This window comes from Mercenaria mercenaria, chromosome 2 (genome assembly GCF_021730395.1).
Source record: "Mercenaria mercenaria strain notata chromosome 2, MADL_Memer_1, whole genome shotgun sequence".
In the NCBI taxonomy this organism is placed as follows: domain Eukaryota; kingdom Metazoa; phylum Mollusca; class Bivalvia; order Venerida; family Veneridae; genus Mercenaria; species Mercenaria mercenaria.
The window spans coordinates 15,846,775-15,873,447 of NC_069362.1; the positions used below are offsets into that span (position 1 = coordinate 15,846,775).

The 26,673-nt window shown below is 36.0% G+C and overlaps 1 protein-coding gene across 2 annotated transcripts in view; it reads right to left on the reverse strand.

Annotated features, from left to right (window-relative positions):
- Positions 1-26,673, reverse strand: part of LOC123563304 (protein sidekick-1-like) — an 89,970-nt gene that overhangs the window by 22,882 nt on the left and 40,415 nt on the right. For both annotated transcript variants that reach the window (XM_053530799.1, XM_053530794.1), the window contains exons 11-31: positions 26,359-26,642; positions 25,243-25,478; positions 22,831-22,931; positions 22,228-22,326; positions 19,635-19,826; positions 19,076-19,236; positions 18,665-18,877; positions 17,259-17,342; positions 16,692-16,836; positions 16,175-16,290; positions 15,803-15,992; positions 13,523-13,683; positions 9,951-10,163; positions 8,864-8,947; positions 7,578-7,722; positions 7,016-7,131; positions 6,638-6,827; positions 4,528-4,626; positions 3,041-3,235; positions 2,123-2,321; positions 1,442-1,545 (exon numbers count right to left, since the gene is read on the reverse strand). In XM_053530799.1, the coding sequence (XP_053386774.1) occupies positions 1,442-1,545; positions 2,123-2,321; positions 3,041-3,235; positions 4,528-4,626; positions 6,638-6,827; positions 7,016-7,131; positions 7,578-7,722; positions 8,864-8,947; positions 9,951-10,163; positions 13,523-13,683; positions 15,803-15,992; positions 16,175-16,290; positions 16,692-16,836; positions 17,259-17,342; positions 18,665-18,877; positions 19,076-19,236; positions 19,635-19,826; positions 22,228-22,326; positions 22,831-22,931; positions 25,243-25,478; positions 26,359-26,642 (3,327 nt within the window). The remainder of the gene's footprint in view (positions 1-1,441; positions 1,546-2,122; positions 2,322-3,040; positions 3,236-4,527; positions 4,627-6,637; positions 6,828-7,015; positions 7,132-7,577; positions 7,723-8,863; positions 8,948-9,950; positions 10,164-13,522; positions 13,684-15,802; positions 15,993-16,174; positions 16,291-16,691; positions 16,837-17,258; positions 17,343-18,664; positions 18,878-19,075; positions 19,237-19,634; positions 19,827-22,227; positions 22,327-22,830; positions 22,932-25,242; positions 25,479-26,358; positions 26,643-26,673) is intronic.

Below are 26,673 nucleotides of genomic sequence, written 5' to 3' on the forward strand. Positions count from 1 at the left end.
ATACTCTGAACAACCCGTCAGAGAAATTTGGGCAGATTTGACCAATTATGACGTTGGCAGCATTAGATTATATTTTTCTTTACACAAAAAATGCCGTTAGGTAACAAAGCGAAAACGCCGAAAATCCGGAGTTCACCGATTATTGTTCCAGTCCACGCAATGTAATCCAGCAATTAAACTGCATAGCTATTATCTACTGCTGTTATAGGGAAGTGGTAGAGTGTCTGCCTTAGGTGTGAGAGGTCCTGGGTTCGAGTCCCAGTTAGAGCTTAACTATTTAGATTCTGCTAAGTATAGTTTTTCTGTTAATAGACTGTTCCAGATGTTCTTAATTTTTAGCACACAGTATCATGGATCAGTATTTAGCAATCCAGATCAAAGTTGAATGTTAAATCAAATGCACCCAATTAGAAAATATTGACTGTATTATGTCCCTTTGATGTTTATGCTCTCCATGTTCAAGAAGAGTTACATGTCCTTGATCACAAAATTTTCGTTATCATGAAAATATTAAATGCTCATAACTCCGCACTTCTGGTTAAAATATTGTCTATATTTCTGTTTTTGAGAAATATATGGACATTTGTCTTCATTTCAAAGCTTTTTAACTTCAAACCTATGATTTGAAAAACTTATGTACTATCTCTAAGTAATAGATTAGCAGTGATAGCCTAACTTTTAATAAATGTTATTAATATGTGATACTGTAATATTGTTGTTATCAACAGTCTCTTATAATACTTAAACAGAATGACCATTTACATTTTTATCTTACTTTATGTATATATGCTTTTAGATGTACCCACTGCATAAATGTAAGTGAATGAGACTTAAATAAAAGAACATTTCAATATTTCAGTATTATTACACGTGTCAAAATAAACACACGTCGCCAATAGATTGAAAAAAGAACATGTTGACAACTTGCCACGGGCGTTTTTGGATTAACAATATGTTAAAGACAGGTGACACTTTTAATCAGGCTAATATTTTGCTGTTCGGTTTTCGGAAGTCCACTTTAGTGTTAAAATTTAAACGGTCCTTCGAAAATCGTCCGGTTTTCAGAATTCAGGAGTTCCGATTTTCAGAAGTTAAAATAATATTGAAATAAGAACAGAAAAAAAAACGGGACATTGAGTTTCGTGCGGTTTTCAAAGGTTTCCGGTTTTTAGAAGGTCCGGTTTTCGGAAGTTACACTGTAATACTTTTAAGTTCGGTCCAGCATTTTAAATGTCATTTGAAATCTTTCTATTTTTTAATTCTTGTGACACTATCTGCAACCAAGCTGAATCGTTTGAACAGCTTTGAAAGAGGACCATTTAAGAAACATCCACGTTAAGTAACTAAAAACTAGTGTTTTCCTATGAGATGTCGTTTGAAGAAATGTGTACACAAGTTGTACACCACGTCTTCACAACAGCTCATCTAGAAATACACTTACAGTCTTCCAGAGTTAGGGCACTGTCAGATTGTTCACCAAATGGACTGGTTCCTATGTCGTTTGTTGCAGCAACTCTAAACACATATTCTGTGTCAGGACGCAGTCTGAAAACCAACAATAAATAAAGGTTTCATTTTTCAGTTTTATTTAACTACAAGAAAGTCAAAATTATTCGCTTGATATTTATATTTATATGTTCTCCGGACCGTAAAGGTGGGAACTGACCCAGTCATTCGGGACGGTGCTCATGCTGTGATGCATTTCACAGGCATCATACTGCTTAATTCTGTCTTTTTTCTGATAATATTATTATAGAATGACTTCTGTTCTACTTTGTTCTAACCTGTAACTTTGATCAGCTAATTTTTACGCTATTGTATTTTGTTTCATGTTTTGATCTGCTTAACTTCACCTTAAAACGCTATGTATCTCATTACTGTAATAAAATTTTGAATTCATACAATAATAGTTCAATCACCTTTTTTAATAACATTATAATGATGCTTTTGTGTAAAGCACTTTTGAACGTATTTTATATGAAAAGAGGTGGTATATAATAATAATAATAATAATAATAATAATAATAATAATAGTGATAATTTCGGTATATACAGACTAGCACAGTGGCTTAAATTATACATTCAGTTTTCGTTTATTTAAAATGCGTCTAAATATACATACCCTTGTACTGGATATGTTGTAACAGTGGATGGAATTGGTTCCTTTACACTGATCCAAGACTGTCCGTTCTTGTACTGTACTGTAAAATTACGCAGGGGACCATACCCATTGAATGGAGATGGGATCCAGCTGATTGTCACAGATCTAGATTGAACCTTAGATGATTTTATTGTTGGTTGTGACGGACTGTCTGGAGGACCTTGAAATACAAGTCAATCAGCATACTAGTATTAAAAGAATTATGCACAAGTGTATTGGAATAACTGCTGCACACAATCTATAAAAATATTCATATGCACACGTGTGTTGTAAAAATCAAATATTATAAGTATTACTGCTGCATAAAATCTATAAAAATATTCATATACCTCTCCGCATTGGCCAGCCTATCTACTGCATGTGCTATAAAGTGATTGCAATGTCTTTAATGTGTCTGTAATTTGAGTACTGTACATAGGGTAGAAATCAGACAATTTATTTTATCTATTATTCGCGAAAATGCCACTCGTGAATTCAAAATATTCGTCAACATTAATCTTTATCATGGCCACAGACATAACATCGTGAATAAGGCTGCCTACCATAATTTCGCTGATTAACGCCAACAAAATAATAACCGAGCATACAGTTCTACTTTCCTGCATTATCCTACAGCCTGCTGGTTGCAGCCTTTGCGACCAGCACAAAAATCAGCCTGTGCATGGTCTGCACTGTTCGCTATTCAGTCAGTAAATTTTCAGTGAACACCCCATTGATAAACATGTGGCACTGCTCAAACTGTGTGATGGACAAGTCCATTTTGGTAAAGATTAATGTGAAGGATGCACTTTTTCTTTCTAAAAAAATTATCCCGTGTTATAAGTCAGCTTTAACAATCACAGTTCAATTTGCAACGTCACTGTAGAATGAACAACTTACTTCTGTTTACCATAGTAATCACTTCAACAGATGCTGTCTCGCCCCAGCCTAGTGTTGTTTTAGCTTTCACTCTAAACTCGTAGAACGACTCTCTGTGCAAACTGTCAACGGTATAGTTTAAGGTGTTAGAACTCAGGATGGAGCTGTCTGCATATTCACCTGGGCTGTCTCGCAGTTTATATGATACCATGTATCCTGTTCAATGTCAAAAATGTCTATATCAATAGTAAACGGTGTTGATGAATTACCAAGTTCATTTAAAGTTCCTTACAATTCAATACATTCTGTAAAATTACAAAAAACACATGGAATTTCTTATGACTAACTGTTGAAATCGCAAAGAACTAGAAATGTGTCCATGGGACACAGATGCCCCCACTACATGACATTAGTCAGGGACCAGAACTCCTACAATACTGAATGATTACGGATGCGAAACCCCAGGTGCACAACTACACATGCTGACCAACATTCCTGTAAACTTTGGTGATTCTAGGTCAAATACTTTTGGGGCTATGCGCGACACAACATTAAAATGACCAATTTTTTACTATGTCAGGGGCCATAACTCCTACATGACTGGATGAATTCGGACGCGAAACCCCAGGTGCACAACTACACATGCTGACCAACATGCCTGTAAAGTTTTGCGACTCTAGGTCATATACTTTTGGAGCTAGGCACGACACAACATTAAAATGACCAATTTTTACAAAGTCAGCGGCCATAACTGCTACATGACTGAATGAATCCGGACGAGAAACCCCAGGTGCACAACTACACATGCTGACCAACAGTCCTGTAAACTTTGGTGATTCTAGGTCAAATACTTTTGGAGCTATGCGCGACACAACATTAAAATGACCAATTTTTTACTAAGTCAGGGGCCATAACTCCTACATGTCTGGATTAATCCGGACGCGAAACCCCATGTGCACAACTACACATGCTGACCAACATGCCTGTAAAGTTTTGTGACTCTAGGTCATATACTTTTGGAGCTAGGCACGACACAACATTAAAATGACCAATTTTTACAAAGTCAGGGGCCATAACTTCTACATGACTGAATGAATCCGGACGCGAAACCCCAGGTGCATAACTACACATGCTGACCAACATTCCTGTGAAGTTTTGTGACTCTACGTCAAATACTTTCAGAGCTACGCGCGACACAACACTTTCGGAAGGACGGACGGACGGACAGACGGACGGACGGAAGGACGGACGGACAAGAGCAAATCTATATGCCCCCCCACAAGTGGGGGCATAAAAATGGAGAACAAATAAATAATTGTTTTAAGCACGAAGGCAACAGCTTCAAATTAAAAGTATAAGGCGTCTGGTATATTTGTTCAATATATTGCCATCTATATTTACCGAAAGGCAGACCAACAGTTTGGTTTGACTGTTTGGCAGTACTTTGCTTTAACTCAGATGTTATACATTAATAAACGCTTGACAATATTAGTGAAATAAAGAATTACCTGTAATGATTCCATTGGGTTCAACAGGTGGTTCCCATACCACTGTAACTTTACTGTAGGACACATCTTGGAACCAGATTATCTGCGGCGGGTCAGGAACTGAAAATATTCAGAATGCCAAGTGTGCAAGGTCACATCATGATAAAGACTCAAGCAAGGTTTCATGAATTTACATAAAAAACTTTTTTAAGCTAGGCACATTATTAGGAGAAAATGTGCATTTTTTACTATTTCAGGGCCAATAACTTTAAAAATAGGGGTTGGAGCCAGCTAAAAAATAAGAGGTGTGCAAGTTTATATCATGATAAAGACTCATGCAAGTTTTCATCCATTTATATCATACACTTTAAGCTAGGTGCGTCACAAGGTGAAAATGTGCATTTTTACTGTTTCAGGGGTTATAACTGGCAGACAAAAAATAGGAGGTACGCAAGTTCACATCATGATAAAACTCATGCAAGGTTTAATCAATTTTTTATATAATACGTTTTGAGTTAGGCGCGTCACAAGGTGAAAATGTGCATTTTTTTGCTATTTCAGGGGCCATAACTCTGGAAATAGAGGGCGGACCCAGATAAAAAAAATAGAAGGTGCGCAAGTTCATATCAGGAAAAAGATATATGCAAAGTTTGATAAATTTGTATTAAATTATTTTTGAGCTAGGTGCGTCACAAGGTGAAAATGTGCATTTTTGACTATTTCCGGGGCCATAACTCTGGAAATAGGGGACGGACCTAGATAAAAAATAAAAGGTGCGCAAGTTCATATCATGATTGAGACTCATGCAAGGTTTCATGAATCTATATCAAATACTTTCTGAGTTAGGCGTGTCACAACGTGAAAATGTACATTTCTGACTATTTCAGAGGCTATAACTCTGGAAAAAGAGGGCGGAGCCAGATAAAAAATAGGAGATGCGCAAGATCATATCATGATAAAGACCCATGCAAGGTTTCATCAGTTTATATCAAATACTTTTTGAGCTAGGCGCGTCGCGAACTTAGGGCGGACGGACGCACGGACGGACGGACGAACGGACAAGACCAAATCTATATGCCCCCACCATTCATGGGTCACAATAAAAAGCTGTCGCATGGATACTTCCGTGTTCAGATGCGCAGCGTAATTCAACCGTGATATACACCTGAAAATGTAATGCGTTCTTTGAGTTTGTATGTAAAGATAACATCATTTGTATGTTATTCTTTGATACTTACCACAGTATTTGTAGTAATATTATATTAAATAATTTTATTTTATTAATATTGTAAGAAGTTGCTTGCCTTGTGATCTTCTATGATTTTACCTGATGTATGTACGAGGATTGTTTGTTGTTCCTAATTCCACGGTTGGTATATATACCCATGTACTTAGCAGCCACATTTCAGAGACAATTTTGATGAAACATAAATGAATGCAGTTTTGATTTACATTCTAGACGTTCCATTCCTTGACTAACCCTTACTTTACCCATCATGTTTAGATGCACAAAGATCTCTTGGAGTTTAAAATAGTTAACTATTTTAAAGTAATAATGTTTTTATGCGAGTAGTGGGTACATTATTTCTAAGGATAAAACGATTTTCTACCGTCCAATTGAAACGAAACAATCATTTGCAATTACCAACTTCAAATTTAAATTGAGCTTTACAAAATATACTATACTAGAACAATGGTCCTTTGAAACATATCTGACTTTTCATGCTTTTAGTACAATGGTATTGAAGACTTTACATCAAGTATTAACGATGGAAATGTATTAACGTAGCTGCAACTTAAGAGTTCGTTCGTTCAAATAATATTCTTAGTTTACAACAGACAGAACACTTTTTCGACCTGCATTAAAAATGAGAGGAATTCATGTCAAAAGCAAAGTATATTCTGGAAGCACAAAGAACCGCACATTCCGTGGACGTACTGTTTTTATCGATGCACAAATGAACAAGAAAAAACTTACTAGTTTTAGGTTGAACCGAGGAGACCTATGTTCGTTGAAGGATCGCTCAAGGTCACGTGATTATCCACATTGTGTTTTATAATATACTTGTTTAGATCTATCATTTATTGTATAATATTGTTCATGTCGCTATAATATACTTGTTTAACATACCATCAGCATAAGTCTGTACAGCAACTTCAGGATCACTAGGCACACCGTCTCCCATTCTGGTGTAAGCAAGTACCCTGATCTCATATGTTACAAACTTGCGAAGGTTTTCCAACAAAACATGAGTTGTTGTATTACCAGACATTATCTTTGACTGTGTAGGTATATTCCTCTCTGGGGATCTGTACTCAACCTGTTGTCAAACAAGTGTCAGTGAAGAATGATCTTTCAGTGAAGATTTTATTTCTTCTGAAAGAACTTTTTCTGTTCACATTTTATTAATTTGAAGAACATAATGTACAAGAGCGAGCTTGATCGTAAAATTCAGAAACAAAGCTTTGAAATACACTACGTACTGCAAAATTATATATCTGACATTACCTTAAAGCCAAGGATCCGTCCATTTTGTTCTATGGTTGGGACATCACCCCAGGATACATTTACTCTGGTAGATGATAGAGGTACTGCTTGTACATTGCATGGTCCCTCACTGGGCACTGAAATATATAGGTATTCAATAAAATCTGAAAAGCAGGTCCACCGGAAGCACCGAGAACAAGGCAAACAGTAAACTAGAATTGTTATGCCAAATATTAGAGCTCAAACAAATTACTGTCCACGACAATTTTGAATAGACAGTCTGTTTCTTAAGAAGCTGCGCTAATACAACCGAAACACTGTTACCTGGGAAGAACAAGTACTGGCCTCTTAGTGGGATCGGAGGCATTAAAGAGCATCTCCGTCATATCAAGTGTCTGGCCTCGGACCTCTGGATTTGACAGACGATTTACTACTATACCATTAATTCAAATTTGATATGTTGAATACAACTGTTGTATCTAAGAAATGGAACGGAAGTGGTCTAAATTAAGGGCTAAGTTTTCGTCACCTTCCAGATGATAAAATGTTAATTATACCGATAAAGATATCGGAAGATACTGACCGGATTCTCTAGTTCTTTCTACGGTTATTGGACTGTGACTGCTTGCACCAGCATCATTGTAAGCTATCATCTTTACTTCATATTGCATCCACTCCTGAAGTCCACCTAATACAGCCAGGTTTATACTATGGTCAAAATCCACCGCCTGTTTATTACAATATATATGGCATAATTGTTGTAAATATTGCATTATACACACACATAACATCAAAAGTTTATCATAGACCTTACATTTACATTTTGTGTACTCTATTTCCAAGATAATTATATACTATCAGTACATCTACAACAAGAGCGCCGCCAAGCGGGGCAATATACGCCCGAAGGCTTACATCATAGGATGGGAGCAAAATTTTAAGAACTTGACTGTTGTAGCCCAAAAGGACTGGAACAACAAAAGGAAAACTTCAAAAAACAAATCTAAGTCCACAAAAAAAATATTCAAAGTCTACAAAAAATCCTTATCAGGTACAGGTATGTAAAAATACACCTTAAAATTGGAGGTACCATCCATGTTGTACCACAGAAAAGTGGTCTCGGTTTTTCCCTACGGCCAATAATAAAAACGTTTCAAAATAAGCTATCTATAGTAACATAAAAGGGAAGTAATTAAAAAAAATTATTGTAAGTACAAAATAGACATCTGCCAAATAAAAACAAGAGCATTGCAATGCAGAGCAATATACACAAATCAAAGTCATATGACATTTGACCCTTAAGTGTGACCTTGACCTTGAAGCGAGTCATCCGGAACATGCGCTCTGCACATCGTTACAATGTGGTGAACATTTCTGCCAAGTTTCTTTGAAATCCTTTCAGCAGTTCAAGAGTTACAGAGCGGACACGAAACGAACTGATATGACATTTGACCCCTAAGTGTGACCTTGACCTTGAAGCAAGTCGTCCGAAACATGCGCTCTGCACATTGTCTTGGTGAGGTGAACATTTGTGTCAAGTTTCATTGAAATCCTTCAAGGGGTTCAAGAGTTACAGAGCGGACACAAAACAAACTGATATGACCTTTGACTCCTAAGTGTGACCTTGACCTTGAAGCGAGACATCCAAAACATGCACTTTGCACATCGTCTCGGTGTGGTGAACATTTGTGTTAAGTTTCCTTGAAATCCTTCAAGGGGTTCAATAGTTACAGAGCGGACAGGAAATTGCTAACGGACAGACAGACGGACACCAGCGTAATAACATAATACGTTCCTTCGGGCGTATAAAAATGTACATGTAAAAGCGAATATAACCAAAAAGTAATTAACGATATTAAAGATTTATACCTTGAAATCAGCACCACCATCATTACATTTGTAGTATATTTTATAACCTCTTGGTTCCCCATTCCAATCACTTTTTGACAATTGCTGTAAATATAAAACAGTTAACTGAATTTGACCCAGAATGCCGTTTTCAACGGTATTTCAGTTAACGCAGTTAACGTAATTGTTCTTTGATTCTGTACAGGCCGACCAACCTTTCCAGAATTATGAATAAGAGGTAGAAGACGAAATGACATCTGACAGAATGTCTTCTATCAAATCATTACGGAGAACATACGCCGGGGATTGAACTTACAACCCCACGATCCACAAATCTGCGCTTTCCCTACTGAGCTAAGCAGGCGTGAAAGAAGAAACAAATGACTTATTTTGTATACATATTTTTCTGTTTCCCAAAGGTCAGAGTTAGGGTTCTTTTCAGTTTATCTACCTTCGACAGTTAGGACCACTGTTGGATGGCATTATATTGTTGCAATTTTATAACTGTTTTATGATTTTTAGCAGTGGTAAAATGTCATGCAAAAATATCTGCCACTTTCTGTCTGGTTCAGCTGGGGTCAGGGGGTATTTCAGCACAAAGCTAAACATATCGCTAGGTTCTAAGCTACCTTGCAGGTAATGCTAATGCTGTAACTTATGAGAAAGCACACTATATTTAGGAAAAACGTTTCAAGGTTTTTGATGCCCATATAAAAACGGTTTGTTTTCCATACTTGGAAAAAAAGGTTAGAAAAGATGAAGCCTTAAGGGTAAATTCTTGTTGAATTGTAAGAAGTCACAATAATTTGAAAAAGAAATATATAACCTTATTCAACTGCTGTATAGATTTGGTACATTAAGACGTTAACAAAATATATTTAACATAAACACAAAAACAAATAAACGAGTGCATCCATCCAAGTGGGACTAAGTCACCTATATAGATATGTACAAAAGTCAGTGCGTACATTTACAAATATGAATAACATATACATTTGATGAAATGACATAGTAAAACATTGATGACATACAACTGTATTTCATAATATACCGGAAAAATAGTATCAATAATGTATTCAAAATCTCAGACTATTACAGATGTACTTACCGTCCAGCTAACTCTAAGGGCCGTGGCATTGAGTGACCTGACCGTCACGTTGCCAGGAGGAGCTCCTGGTGCATCATGTAAAGTCTGGAATAAACGAGTCGGTTCACTGGGTCCACTCTGTCCGACTATGTTCTCTGCTATGATACGCAGCTTATAGTAGGTGTAGGGCTTCAAATTTTCCACTCGCAGAGACATGGCTGAGGGATCGTACTTCTAAACAAAGAAAAAACGACATTTAGAGGAACATAATAAAATGCAAATAAATGGAACCAAGAGTTTTAAGGTACCAGAATAAATTCAAATTAGCTGAACTGCAACAATTGTTTGTATATCGAATTATTTAATGTTTTAACTGTTACAATCTCAATTTCGTTTATTTCTGTCCATTCAAGTACAATTTTATCCAGGTTTGAAGTACATGACCCTCAAAAGGCATCTTATATTGAAAGAAGAAAAAAATTTCAGTGTATTTTGGTTTCATTGTTATTCGTAGAAGTCTGGATAATTGATACTTTTAATAGTATGCGCGTTAATTTTCTAATTCAAGCTTAAAATGAATATGTCGCGGGGCTCGTGTTTCCATGATAACCCATTTAACCCACTGTCTCTCGTTTTTAATCAATAATGATGAAATTCGGGTTTTTTTCGACGGCTTCATCTCAGTGTTGTTATATTTTCTGGTCCTTCGGGATCATTGATTTCAATTCATTTAGATTTGAAAGATACTGCTTAAGCCGGTGCTAGGAGGCGTGGGCAGTGTTGCATTTTCCATTACTGCTCATGAACAGACTCAATCAAACCGTGTCTGCAATTTTCTCTGTTTGCTTGTTTTCGGTGCTTCCGAGGGATCTACTTTTCAGATTTTATTCACTGGCATTCTGTTAAGGAGGTAGGTTACCTTTATATTTGTATGTGCGCATGTCCAACCGGAAGCTAACGTGACGATTTACGACGAATTTTACGACAAACTAAATGTGTTTGTATATTCATTCTTCTGAAAACAAATCATGAACCTGTCTTCGATCTGATGCTTTATGGTTTAATAATGCAGAAATAATGAATAAATTGCCGCAGAAACGCTTCAAAACAATGTTGCCTTAAAATGACGTCACTGACGTCATGACGTTACGTGTCAGTTACCGCGCAAAATTAATAGTTTTTATCTTGAATGTACGTAATTCTGTGCATTTTTTTTTATTTTAACTATTTTCAAATAACCATCATTTGCTGAAATATTTTTATGAGTCTTTTACTCTGAATAAAAATCAATATTTTGCTTCTTTTATGTAGTTATTTTGAAATGTTATGCGGAATGTAAGAAAATGGATGATGGTAACCAATGTTATTTGGAATATAGTTGGGTGAAAGGTTAGTTGTTACGGCCATTTTCAAAACAAAAATCTAGCGGTTCGATTTGTAATACCTATTTTTCAGGTTCCGTTGATAATTTGTTACTTATATACTAAAACTAAGATCTAAAATTGTTCAAATTTCGGTAGAAAATTGTGGTTTCTTGAATTGAATTGATGTTACCATGGAAACGAAGCCCGTGACCTATGTATCTAAATGTAAAATTCAAAAGCGTTGACACTGGTCTATTTAAGAAACACAGCTTCGGCTTTTTATTTTCATTTCAACAATATCCATGAGAATAATAGCAGCATGCTAAACGATTTTTCCATGAAAAATGCCAGACGAGGGGTACTGCTGTAAGTATTCTAAGCTGTGAAATTTGTTTGAATAAATGCAAATAACACGAAAATGTAATTTACGTTAGAAATAATATGTTTTATAGCTACATTAACTAGAAAGATAATCTTATTCAATATTTTTATAAGAAACTACGACAAAAAGCAAGATATAAGCTATTTTAAACATCTCTGTTGCCATGGTTACTTTAAACCGTAAGAAAAATAGCGTACCATGTAAAGTGCTTGCTATTTTGCTAATAATATTACTCAAATATTCCATGTTGGTCATTAACAGAATGGCACTGAAGCCGTCGAAAACCCCTATTTTTATACATTGTTGTTTAAAAATGAAAGAAAATGCGTTACCATGGAAACACGAGCCCCGCGACATATACATTTTAAGCTTTTATTAGAAAGATAGCGTGCATGCTAGTAAAAGTATCAATTATGCAGACTTCTACGGATATTAATGAAACTAAAATACACTGAAAAGTGTTAAATATACGTATTTTTCTTCTTCTTTTAATATAAAATACCTTTTGAGGGTCATGTTCTTGCAACCTGGCTACAAATAGAACTTGAAGGGACAGAGACAAACGAAATTGAGATTGTAGCAGTTAAAACTTCATATTACACGAAATACAAAAATGTGCTGCGGTTCAACTAATTTGAATTTACCCTTGTAACAAGGTAACCTACCTCCTTAATGACCAACATGGAATGTTTGGGTAATATTATTTGCAAAGTACCAAGCACTTTACATGGTACCCTATTTTTCTTAAAGTTAAAAATTACCACTGCAATAGAGATGTCAAATTATTATATTTCGCTTTTTATCGTAATTTCTTATAAACATGTGAAATAAAATTATCTTGTCAATGTAGCTTTAAAACATCTTGTCTATATCGTCAGTGATTTTTCCGTTTTATTTGCATTTATTTAAACAAATTTCACAGCTTAAATACTTACAGCAGTATACCTCGTCTGACAGCTTTTACGGAAAAATAGTTCTGCATGTTGCTATAATTCTCATGGATATTGTTGAAATGCAAATATAAAGCCGAAGTTGTTTTCCTTAAACAGACCAGTGTCAACGCTTTTGGATTTTACATTTAGATATATAGGTAATTTCAACCTACTTCAAGAAACTACAATTTTCTTCTGAAATTTGAACAATTTAAGAGCTTAGTTTTAGTATATCAGGAACATACTATCAACGGAAACTGAAAAATAGGTATTACAAATCAAACTGTCCAATTTAATTTGATAATGGCCGTAATAAGTAACCTTTCATCAAACTATATTCCCAATTACATCATCCATTTTCCTACATTCCGCATATTATTTCAATATAACTACATAAAATTAAAGAAGCAAAGTATTGATCATTAATCAAAGCAAAATACTCATAAAAAAATAAGCAAATAATGGCTGTTTGAAAATAGTTCAAACGAAGAAAATGCAAAGAATTACGTATTTAAAAAAACTGTTAATTTTGCGCGGTAACTGACACGTAACGCCATTACGTCAACAAAGTCATCTTAAGGCAACGCTGTTTTGAAGCTTTTTTTGTGTCAATTTATTCATTATATCTGCATTATTAAACCATGAAGCATCAGATCAAAGACAGGTCCATTTTTTCTTCTTCAGAAGAATGGATATACAAACACATTTAGTTTGTCGTAAACGTCATCCTCACGCTAGCTTCCGGTTGATCATGCGCACATGCAAATATTAAGGTAACCTACCTCCTTCAATACTCTATACCCTTCGCGAATTCTTTGACTGCTAAATTATTCAAATCAGAGGTTTTATTTTTTGTAGTTCCCTAATTGACACAAGCGGAATATCAAGACGTTGTACTTTTTAGTACAATATTACCGTGTAAGCAATTTTCCATTCTATTGCAGACTTCACCTCCAGGGCCTCAACAATCCACAAAGTAATAGAAGATCTACCATCAAATCCTGGTATGAACTGCAGTAATACTGACCTGGCATTAATATGTGACACTGCAAGACTGAAGGGTGGAGCCGGTGATTCTGTCACATATAATATAAATAAACATGTGAATGAAGTATTGCCATGCAATACAAAGTCCCCTGCTGGCAGGAACCTTATTTTCTCTACTGCAGTATAACGTAACAAATTGATATCTGCCAATGCTGTACTATATATACAATATGTTATAACAAAATAATTGGATTAAAATTTGCATATATAACAACCTACAGTTGTTTTATATGGAATGCTTTTGGCCAAATATAAGTTACTTACAGTATCAACAAAGGGGTATTATTACAAAAAATCTATTTTAAGTCCACATAAAACTCTTTACCAGGTAGAGACAGGTCAATAGGTCAAAATACACCTAAAATTCAATGTAACATGCATGTTGTACCACAGAAAAGTGGTCTCGATTTTTCCGTATGGCCAGTAATAATAAGCAACAATATATAATCTCTTTATAGTAAATTAAAAGGACGTAATTCTAAAAACTAGGGTACCTCATGGTGGTGAACATTTGTGCCAAGTTACATCAAAATCCCTCCATGCATGATGTAGAAATACTCTGACAATTTTTTAAAAAACATAACCTTTGACCTCCAAGTATGACCTTGACTTTAGACCTAGGGACCTGGTTCTTTTGCATGACAATCCTTCTCAAGTAACATCAAAATCTCTCCATGCATGAAGAAATTCTCCAGACAGTCATTTTTGAATCTGACCTTTGGCCTCTAAGTATGGCATTGACCTTAGACCTATGACCGTGGTTTTTTGCATGACATGTTGTCTTATCAAGGGTAATATTTGTGCCAACTGATATTTAAATCCTGTCTTGCATGACAAAGTTATAGGCCAGACAGGAAAAATCCTACTGACATTTGATCTCAAAGTGTGTTCTGGATTTTGCGCAAGACATGTTGACTCATCATGGGCAAAATTTATGCTAAGTAATATTGCAATCCCTTGATTGGTGACAGATTTCTGGACCGGACAGGATAAAAACACTATTGACGTTTGACCTCCATTTGTTACCTTGACGTTTGAGCTATTGGTCTGAGTTTTGCACACGACACGTTGTCTATCATGGGGAACATTTGCGCCAAGTAATATTAAAATTCTTTCATGGATGGCAAAGTTATGGACCGAACAGGAAAAAAGCCCTGTTGACCTTTGATCCCAAACTGTGACCTTTACCTTTGGGCCAGCGGTCCGGATTTCGCGCATGACACATTGTCTCATCATGGGAAACATGTGTGCCAATGATATTAAACTCCCTTAATAAATCGCAGAGTTATGGCCGGACACGAAACAGACCCTGTTCATGCCATGTTGACACTTAACTCCTAAGTGTGACCTTGACCTTTAAACTAGGGTTCTGACTCATCGTCTTATTATGAGGTACATTTTTGACAAGTAATATTAAAATTCCTTCATGGATGAGTTATAGACCGGACAGAAAAAAACCCTGTTGACCTTTGAACTCCAATTGTGACCTTGACCTTTGAGCTAGAGGTCCTGATTTGTGCATGACACGTCGTCTTATCATGGGGAACAGTTGTGCTAAGTACTAGTAAAATTCCGGACACAAAATTGCGGACGGACGGTAGGATCGACGGAATGACAGAATGGCGGAAAAGAGCATTCCTTTAGTTCCCAAAACTGGTTACTAATAATTTCTTCTTGGAAAATGGTAGACAAATAAAGCACAATATACAGTGGGGTACAAATATGCTTAAGGATATAAGTCTTATTCAGCACTAAGTCACTAAGCACAGACATAAACAGATAGAAACAGAAATGTTTACGAATAGAAAATCAGTTACATTATGGAAATAAAGCTCTCGAACATACCGCTATTTATCTATCGGCTTCTTCGTTCCGATAAGATCTATAAACACCTTAAAGACAACTTAAGATGTCTAAAACAATTACCAGACCTGTCATACTTCTACTGTTTACACGAAAAGTGTTATGACTAAAAAATCCAAAGTGCCTGTGGCAGGATTTGAACCCGGGTCGTTCTGGTGCTACTCCAAGCTTTAACCACTGAGCCAAAGAGTCACTGTGTTATTTAGAGTATACTTGTTTAGACATATCATTCATTGCATAATATAACTCATGTTGCTATAATAGGCCTATACTTGTTTAACATACCATCAGCATAAGTCTGTACAGTAACTTCAGGATCACTAGGCACACCATCTCCCATTCTGGTGTAAGCAAGTACCCTGATCTCGTACGTCACAAACTTGCGGAGGTTTTCCAACAGAACATGGTTTGTTGTATTACCAGACACAATTTTTGTTTGTGTAGGTATATTCTTCTTTGAGGATCTGTACTCAACCTGTTGTCAAAAAAGTGTCAGGGAAGATGATCTATCAGTGATGTTTTTGTTTCTTCTGAAACTTTTATACTGTACATATTATTTTAACTTGAACAAGATAATGTACAAGAGTTGGACCGTAATATTGTGAAACAAAACTTTGAAATACATTACGTACTGTAAAACTATATATCTGACAATACCTTAAAGCCAAGGATCTGTCCATTCTGTTCTCTGGTTGGGACATCACCCCAGGATACATTTACACTGGTAGATGATAAAGGCACTGCTTGTACATTCCGTGGTCCCTCACTGGGCACTGAAATATAAAGGTACAAAGTTAAACTACAATTGTTATGCAAAATATCAGAGCCCAAACAAATTAATGTCTAAGGAAATTTTTGATAGACAGTCTGCTTCTTTAAGAAGCTGCGCTGAAGTAAAACCCTGTTAACTGGGAAGAACAAGTACGTACTTCCTTCTTAGTTGGATGGGAGGCATTAAAACATCTAAGTATCTCTGTAATGTACGGTACCTGGTCCCAGACCTCTGTATTTGCCAGTCAGGCAAGTTACTATTACACCAATACTTAAAAATTGATATATGTAACTTGTATTCAAGAAACGGAACGGAAGTGGTCTAAAATAAGGGCCAAGCTTTCGACACCTTCCGGGTCATAAAATGATAATTATACCGATAGAGATACCGAGAGATACTGACCGGATTCTTTTGTTCTTTCTAAGGCTATTGCACTGTGCATGCTTTCACCAACATCATTGTAAGCTACCATCATTACTTCATATTGCATCCACTCCTGAAGTCCGCCTAATACAGCCAGGTTTATACTGTGGTCCAAATCCATCGCCTGATTATTATATAAATAGCATATTTGTTTGTTTGTTTGATTTAACGTCGCACCGACACATGATAGGTCATATGGCGACTTTCCAGCTTTAATGGTGAAGGAATACCCCAGGTGCCCCTCCGTGCATTATTTCATCACGAGCGGGCACCTGGGTAGAACCACCGACCTTCCGTAAGCCAGCTGGATGGCTTCCTCACATGAAGAATTCAACGCCCCGAGTGAGGCTCGAACCCATATCAAATAGCATAATTGTGAGTATATTTCATTACACACACACATCATATCCAATGTGTATTACACATCCTACATTTCCATTTTGTACACTCTATTTTTGAGTTAATAATGTAACAGTACATCTACAAAAATGTACATTCAAAAGCGGAAAAGGCCAAAGAGTAATCAATTATTTTACAGATCTATACCTTGAAATCAGCACCATCATCTTTAACTTTGTAGTATATTTTAAAACCTCTTGGTTCCCCATTCCAATCGCTTCTGGAATATTGCTGTAAATATAAAACATATCAGATTCAGAATGCTGTTTTTCAACGGTAGCGGCGAGCAGTTAACCAAAGTTTTCCTTGATTTGTTCCAGCAATCATGTTCTCCATAGGAGTAACGATCGGCCAACATGAATTAGAGGTAAAAGAGGACATGACATCTGACACAATGTCTTCTATGAAATCGTCATGGAGAAGATACGCCTCGCCCAGGGATAGAATTTACAACCCAAAGATCCGTAGATCTCCCTATTGAGCTATACAGGCATGAAGTGAAAGAGAACCACATGGTTTTTTGTTCAGATTTTCAGGTTTCCTAAGGTCAGAGTATGGGCTGTTACAGTTTATCTACCTTCGGGAATTAGGACCACTGTTGGATGGCCTGATATTGTCGCAATTTTAAGAATGTTTCATGATTGTTAGCAGTGATAAAATTCCAAGTAGAAAATCTCTGCTACTTTCTGCAGAAAGCTTGGTTCATCTGAGGTCAGGGCTTATTGCCATTAGTAACATAATAATTTGATAGGTTCCAAACTATCTAGAAGGTACTTGTAATGCTGTAATTTATGTGATAGAATATTATGTAAGAAATAGGATATCAGCGTGTTTGATGCCTGTAAACAAAGGCTTTGATTTCGATATTGTGAAGATCGGGTTAGAAAAAATAAAGTCTTAAGTGTAAATTCTTGTCGAATTGTTCCGCTACAGAAGCCGCAAAGTTGTGAGGAAGAAATATATAGCCTTATCCAACTGTTGTATATATTCGTTATATCATGGCCAAAGTGTACAAAAAATGTAGGATTTAGTTTGAGTTTTGAGTGGTATATTGCAAATGTAGTTGTAGAACTGGTATCAATTTACACAAAGAAAAATTCTCAAAATATTTTATACTCATTTCAAGGAAATGATAGGACGAAAGAAAATCGATGTGACAAATTGGTATAAAGCCATTGCAGGAAAACAAACATAAAGCTTGAATCTAAAGTTCGACCATCTCTGCTTATAATATATCGTTAAGTAAGTAAGTAAGAAAGTAAGCAAGTAAGTAAGTAAATAACTTATATTGTGACATTTGCGTTAAACAAAATATATATATAAAAAAGAGACAAAACAAATAAACGAGAGCAACCGGCCAAGTGGGACTATGCACCTATATGGATGTGCACAAAGAGCAGAGCGGACATTTACAAGTATGAGTAACATATGCATATGATGATATGATATGGTTTAACCTTTATGTCACACAATTGTATTTCATGATTTACCGGATAAATAGTTTCAATAATATATTGAAAAACCACAGACTATTACAGATTTAGTTTACGTACCGTCCAACTAACTCTGAGAGCCGTGGCATTTAGTGCAATGACCGTCACGTTAACAGGAGGAGTAATCGGAGCATCCTGCAAAGTCTGAAATAACCGAGTTGGCTCACTGGGTCTACTCTGTCCAAACACGTTTTCCGCTATAATACGGAGCTTATAGAAGGTGTAGGGCTTCAAGTTTACCACTTGCAGAGATCTGGCAGAGGGATCGTACTTCTGAACAACAAAAATACGTTTATAGAACATGATAAAATACAAACAAATAGAACCAAGAATTATTTGAAATACTCTATAGTCTTCGCGACTTGTATGACTGATAAATTATTGAAATAAGACGTTTTATTTTTTGTAGTTCCAATTATTAATAAAGACGTATTCTATAATATTACTCTTCATTTTGATAGAATTTATTACCGTGTACACAGTTTTCCATTCTGTTGTAGACTTCACCTCTAGGGCCTCAACAATCCATAAAGTAATAGGAATTCTAACATCAGATCCTTGTATGAACTGCAGTATTACTGACCTTGCATTAATATGTGACACTGCAAGACTGAAGGGTGGTGCCGGTGGCCCTGTCAAATACAATATCAGTAAGTAATTTCTTCTTAGAAAATGGGAGATAAATGACCCACAATATACAGTTGGATTAAAAAATGAAAATGGTACATGTTCTTTTCGTTCATTCAATGACACATCGTTTATGCTTAGACAGAAATAATTATGCAGAAGGATATACGTCTTATTCAGCTGCTCCTTTATCGAAAACTGAATAGTACATAAATAAACAGATATAAAAATATTCATGAAAAGAAAATCAGCCATAAGACGGAAAGAAAGCATACGAACATGTTTATATATTTTCCAATTCTTAAACCGAACTTTAGATTTCAAAATATCCTGGTTATTTTGCACTGAATACTTCCTTCCTGGCATGTTTTGGTACATCTATTTATAAGTATATCCAACTTACCAGGAGGTACACCAGACTCAGTATCGGCAGATCTTGATTGACCTGCTCCAACACTAGTTGAAGCATATATAGAAATGGTGTATTTTGTATTCGGAGTCAGACTGGACACGGTGTAGGTAAGATTGCTAGGTGGGAAGTCAACTCTCCGCTGTGTACTGCTGTCATTTTTCTTCTCATATAGCAATGTGTAACCTATGATAATATATTAATTAATCAATTTGTTGTTTATGTCCGAGTAAGAGCTTTCATGGACAAAAACATACTTAGCAATGAGTCTAGGCTATTCAACGCTTTGAAATTTGTTATAAGAATTGCTGTTTATACTGAAACACTATGGAATTACATCGGAATATCTAAAATGTGGTTCTTTGCTTGGCGCTCCGCATTTAAAGGAAAACTGGCTTCTTTTCTCGCATATTCTCATGATGATGGATGCATAAGGAGCAAGGTGCCGACAGTGACTAGTCTCAAGATAGAAAAAAAATGTCATAAATTAAAATAACTGGCAACATCTTAGTGTATAAAAACTGCAAGATGATCATTTGGAAACATAGAACGCAACGAAGCGAGGTAATAGTATACTCGGTTTGGACGAGTCAGTTCATGCCACTGAAATGACAAACACCTCACCCGCCCTCTCCAACCGAATTAAGCGGAACCCTATTATACAGATATATTGGAACTATTCTGTAATCAAAGGATCAGATACGAGGAGACTTTTAACTGCCGCCACATGACACTGAAATACAGTTGTTGTATCAGTTAAAATAAAACCTATAAAAAGGTCCTTTAGAAGAACGTCACAAAACAAAACATGAGCCCGTAGAAAAAGAAATGCCCCTCTTCATGCATTCAGTAACTGCAGAAATTATTTGGTCACTGTGCACTGGACGTTTGACGTACTTTCCTGAAATCAATAATTATGGGTCTTTTACTAGTGATTAGTGACGTCTTTAACAAATGTGATCTTGGACCAAAGCATTCTCTAGTTATTTGGCAGAAGAAGTTCTACTGTTCTGGGTCACTGTGACCTTGACCTTTGACCTATGATGTCAAAATCAATGTGACATTTCGCCTACTATTCTCAAAACCAATAGGGGCTTTGTCATGACCAACCTCCCTTTGATCCTATGCCCAAGCCTTCTTGAGTTATCATCTGAAAACCCATTAGACTATGGATTGAACGACCAACAGACAGACATACAGACCAACCAACATCAGCAAAAAATAAACCCCTCCTTCGATGGGGTCATAATACGAGGGTGGGATCAAAAGTAATGCAACCAATGGTGTTAAATGACAACTAAAGGTTGGATTAAGAAAATCTTTATTTCAAACCTTCAAAGTTATCTCCTTTGACAGATACACAACGTCTCAATCTTTAATTCAATCCTTAAAAGCTTTCTGGTGGTCTTTTTCAGGTATATCACTAAAGAGGTTAAATATAGCGGCCCCCAACTTTTGGCGGGATGTATATTTTCTGCCTGCAAGCTTTTTCTTGAGACGAGGGAAAAGGAAAAAGTCACAGGGGGCTAGATCCGGAGAAAAGGGTGGGTGTTCTAGAACATACTCCCTGTTCATTCAAAGACGACGTCACAATCCCAGTCTTGTGACTCGAGGCGTTGTCATGTAACAAATGGATGCCTCGGATACCCGTCTTTGGTCGACGTTTCTGGAAATACTTGAGAAGCTTTTTAAGAACTTTTTTCTTATAAAAGTTGGCATTCATTGACTTGCCTTTAGGTACAAGAACCTGGATGGCGAGACTTTTCGTAGTGAAAAATATGGCATACATAACCTTTTTCACAGTTGCAATCCTTTTGTCAATGCAAGGCCTTCTGGCATTTTTGGTGAGCCATACTCGGTTACTAATTTTTCGATGCGGTTCGAAGAAATGTATCCAAGACTCATCACCTGTTACTACATTCATAAATGTTTTTTGATCGTATCTTGGAAACATTTTCAAAAGCTTGCGCGCCATCTTAACGCGCTTGCGTTTTTGCTCATCAGTGAGCAAATGCGGGACACAACTAGTACTTTTCTTCTTCAATTTCAAAATATTTCGCAGAATGCGCAACACATGGTGCTTTTGAAATACCAACCATATCCGCAATGTGCTGAGAAATATATCTTGCGTCAGAAAGTACTATTTGTTTGAATTTTTCAACAATCCTTGGACTACTTGCAGACTTAGGTCGACCTGTTTTGGGCGCATTTTTGACAGACCACGCCTGCACAATATTTCCTAACCCATCTGCAAACTTTGGAAAAGGACATTTCATTACTACCATAAACAACACATATGTCAGCATAAATGTCCTTTGACCTCTTCCGAGAGAAGCGCAAGTATTAATGTAAGACCTAATTTCGTTCGCATTGTTTACACTTTTACCAACCATTTTGCCTAACCGCCTACGAGTAGGGTTTGTGCAAATGTGAATTGTGAGCGAGATATTGTGTCTACATGTATAGTTTATACGTCGATTGAAAGCTATCACAACGGGAAACACGTTGCAGGCTCGGTTTGATTGAGCCTTTTCATGAAACATTTTAAGTTTAATTGTAATTTATATTCGTGTAATATATACATTACCAATAAGAATGCCGTTTATTTCAGTTGGTGATTCCCAGTCAACTTTCAATGATGTTGCACTAATGACACTAATTGTTAAACTTCTTACTTGTGATGGAACTACAATTCAAACAATGCAAGCGTTAAGCATAGTAACAAATTACTGACAAGCCTGCATGTAGTTACTTCGAAAGGCAAATATAAAATTTGAAAAATATGTTTAGAATCATCGGTCCTCTGTTCTAAATGCTTGTGAAAAAGCTTTTGATAACTTTACTTGCGGAAAGCAGGTTAATACTAGAGAAAACCCTGATGACACCGGTAAGGTTCACATACTACCAAAATATAACTTTCAAATAGTATTAAACATGTAAAACAAACAAAAGCTTGAGAAATGAGTGTTAAATAAAAAAACTGAAAAACCACAGGTCGCCTAACACGACATAAACGAACATGTTGCAGACCCGGTTTGATCGAGCCTATACATTGACGAAAGTGGAAATGCAAGCTACCGTCCACGCCCCTAGCCCCGGGTTGAGCAGAACTAAACATTTACACACGCTGTATGTACCAAAATAAAATTTAGAAAGATCTGCAGATTTAGTTTGATAACGTTTTACATACCATCTTCCATTGTTCTCACTGTTTTAGGGACAGATCTTGGACCATCACCCTGACTTGTGTAACACAATACTGTTATATTATATTCTGTGTATTTCTGCAAACTGTAACGAATATATTGATATACACTCTATGAAAATATCATGTTGAAACATAAATGCAAACAGAGCAAAATGATAGCACATTCTGTCAGTTGATTTCATAATGGAACGTGTAAAGCGCTCCATGCTCTCCTTACACAAGCTTAATAAGAATTTTATTATGAGTAAAAAATGAATGGACACTATGACCCAAAAGAAGCAGACAACATAACAAAACTCCTAGGAAATTTTTCTGTCAACGCACGACAATCAAAGACTGTTGAGATTATTAACAACCTTTGGAAGTATTTGACTGCAACGAAATGGTATATTTGTAGTGGCTAATTCTGTTTATTTAATCTATCGATGCTATGCAACATGAGGAATGCATGTATAACGAGTAAAGTAGCGGTTGTATGACGATAAATGCGGTTTTGTACTTTTGTAACTGTTGTAGCGAATGAAGGTGAGTCAGTCAGAACGACAATTGGTAAACACTGCTTAGAAGTTTCAAAATAAAAATTGTCATCAGCTAGATCTAAACCTCACAAACACTTTCGGTACAGTCGTCTTTGGAAAACCTGACTTTATCAAATTTTAATGTGTTTAGATGCATATCTACACATTTGGACATTATTCCAAATAACTTTTTTTTAATATATTTTATAAGCTGAATCCTTTACATGAAATGGGGCCCTACACGAAGTATTTTGAATGGAGGTTTTCATTTCATTTCTAAAGCTTAATGGTTGTGGTTTTAAGGTCGTTGCAGGTATTCAGAAAGTAATGAATATGATGAAAAAAATGTTAAAGAAACTAAACGGGATTGCTGAAATTGTAGTTCTTCTTAAGCAGATGCTAGAAGGGTATGAGGGAAGTTGCACGTTTCATTACCTCTTATAAATAGACTCAATCAAACCGAGTTTGTTATTCTGTTTGACTGTTTCTTTGCTTCAGATGGATTTTCTTATAAATTTCATTTTTTGTTAGTATGTTGGCTCCCACCTCACATTGCCATTGGTCTATTTAGTAAAACTAGAATATTCTCATATTTTATAAATTAAAAAAATCGAGGTAGCATTTTTTAAACGATCACAAACATTGCCACTCGTAAACGTTTAACAGGTTGGAATATTATTGTAGGGATAATACACGTTTTTTTTGTGTATTAACGTCTGCAGAAGCCCGCGGGATTGTTTGTGACCGAGACCGAAGGTCGAGGTCACAAACATATCCCAAGGGCTTCTGCAGGCGTTAATACACAAAACAAACGTGTATTGTCGCTATTCTTGCATAAAAAAACATTACACGACGACTACATGCATTGTTTTCATATGTGATGACTTGACGATTCCGGTACATTTTTTATTTACCATTCTTGTTGTTCTTGGAAACGGTAAACATGTTTTAAATATCCATAACCGGGGCACACATAACAACAACACTACTAAAAGCGTGATTTGGAGTTTTTTGAGCATTTTATTTTTATTTTTAGTTATTACAAACGTTACATTACACATAATTTTGAATATAACTTAAAAATTTGATAAACAGGAACACAATTATTTTAAGAATAACAACTTTACATTCGAATTATTTTGAGTACGAACAAACAGAGTACGGATGAGTACGAAGCTAGTGACTAGCTTTCGAGGTTTATTATATGAATTCTGCGAACAATCAGGTAAAAACAAACCGACTGATACTAACAAAAGTCATTAATATAATACCTAAAAACGGGCAATAGCACAAGTTACACGCGATACTTATTTATTCACAGTTATTTACAATAACTGAACAGACGCTTTGTAAAGGGAGTAAACTCTAAGAGAAGCTAGTGCGTACATTGATGGGGTCAGTACGTTTGGGGTTGGAAACTGATACAGCTAAACATACTATGGATTACATTGTGTCTATAATGCTACAAGAAGAGGTTATTATGGAAGAAACAAGATGCAGATGCCAAATATCAGTCTGCGCAGAAATACATACATATGTCCCTGGCAAAGCATTTCAAAAATAAAAATCGGGTATTAACAGCACGTGAATTGCCTTGTTTGCACACGATTTTTCTCCCGTTAATACATGGGCGGATCCAGTGAAAAAAGTAGTTTTTATGCAAGAATCAGGTTTAATACACTAGTACATACTATGCAACCCGAAAAGTTTTCCACAACATGAAATACAAGAGTAAACCTTAACATTAGTTTGTCATATGATTATAATATATGTTTATGTTTAATTTTAAATAGCAATGATATCATTCAAACACAGGAGGATTGTCTCCATGAAAGCGGAGAAGATATCTATACTTGTAATGAAAATAACAGCCTACCTATGAAGAACTGTTTGCTGTGCACCAGATGGATTTGATGGATCGTGTGGCACAACAGACACAAACTCTGAAGGTTCCCCTTCCAGTCTTTTTCCAAGCACCTTGTAGCCTAGGTTCCTTCCGTTTATAAACTGCTTCTTCGGCGGGGTCCAACTGACATTCACAGCTGTGGAATTCAATGGAACTACTTCCAGGTCCTCAGGTGGAGCAGTAGGGTGACCTTCTAATGTCATAACCTAGATAGATATATGTAATATCCACTGTGTATATGAGTATATGTATAAGTGTTTCAGGTCACTGAAGTTAATAACATATTTTCATCTATATCTTATTTCAAATATTCAGCCTTTTTATGCCTGTTTTAAAGAAAGACATAGAACAAAATGATACTGTCGTTTTAAGTTTAATTAATTCAATTTAAGTCATTTTGTTTTAAGAAAGTCTACTTTTACTACATTTGTAAATTTATGATTTAAATCTTTACCTCAAAAAACCGTGAAAAAATAAACAGCTGAAGAGAGACCATCTTGCTGTAAAATACACTGCCTTTGATATAGCAAATTACTGTACAATCATAATCAAAACATGCAGTGGGCTTACCTTAGATTTGATAACAACAGATTATCAGGGAATCCAAATAAATTCTACAGCCCTAAGCAGATCACCAACGCACAACAACGGATATCAAACACACAAAGTGCAACAGAACAACAGAGGATAACAAACATTATCACGTAACACAGAACACTCAAATTGTCACAGCACTAATGTCAATATCAATTAAAACGAATGAAGATACCAGGTATACAGCCTTTGATCTACCTATAACAATATGCTACTGACGTTAATAACTGAATTCCAACAAACAGATAATTTCCAAATAATATTGCCATTATTCATGTTATTTTTGCGAACACACACACGAAATCAAACGATTTAAAACTTTCAAAAACTGTAGTTCTGATATATCGTAAATTGCGAGTATTTCGAAACTTTCACAACATTTTTATTAGTTTCAAAAAATAAAAAAAATAATTAAAGCAGTCAATAAGTTCATTTATATTGCAAAGAGAGAGAGAGAGAGAGAGAGAGAGAGAGAGAGAGAGAGAGGCTTACATGTATAGGACTGCTGAACACACCGACTCCTTCAATATTGTAGGCAGCTATCTGGGCCTCATATTCCTGGAAGGTCACCAGACCCTGTAGCTCATATGATACTCTTAATAGGGAGACATTTTCCCTGTTAAAGTCATTGTTAGGGTCCCCAGTCAACTTATATTGTAGGATGTAACCCTGCAGGGGTCCGTTCCAAGTATCCTCATCCGGAGGGAGCCAGTACAGAATAACTGAGGTGTTAGTCCTCGGCATGCCAAGGAATCCCTTTGGTGAACTACTTGGGGCTGTAGATAAAAGCTAACTTTAGAAAATCGC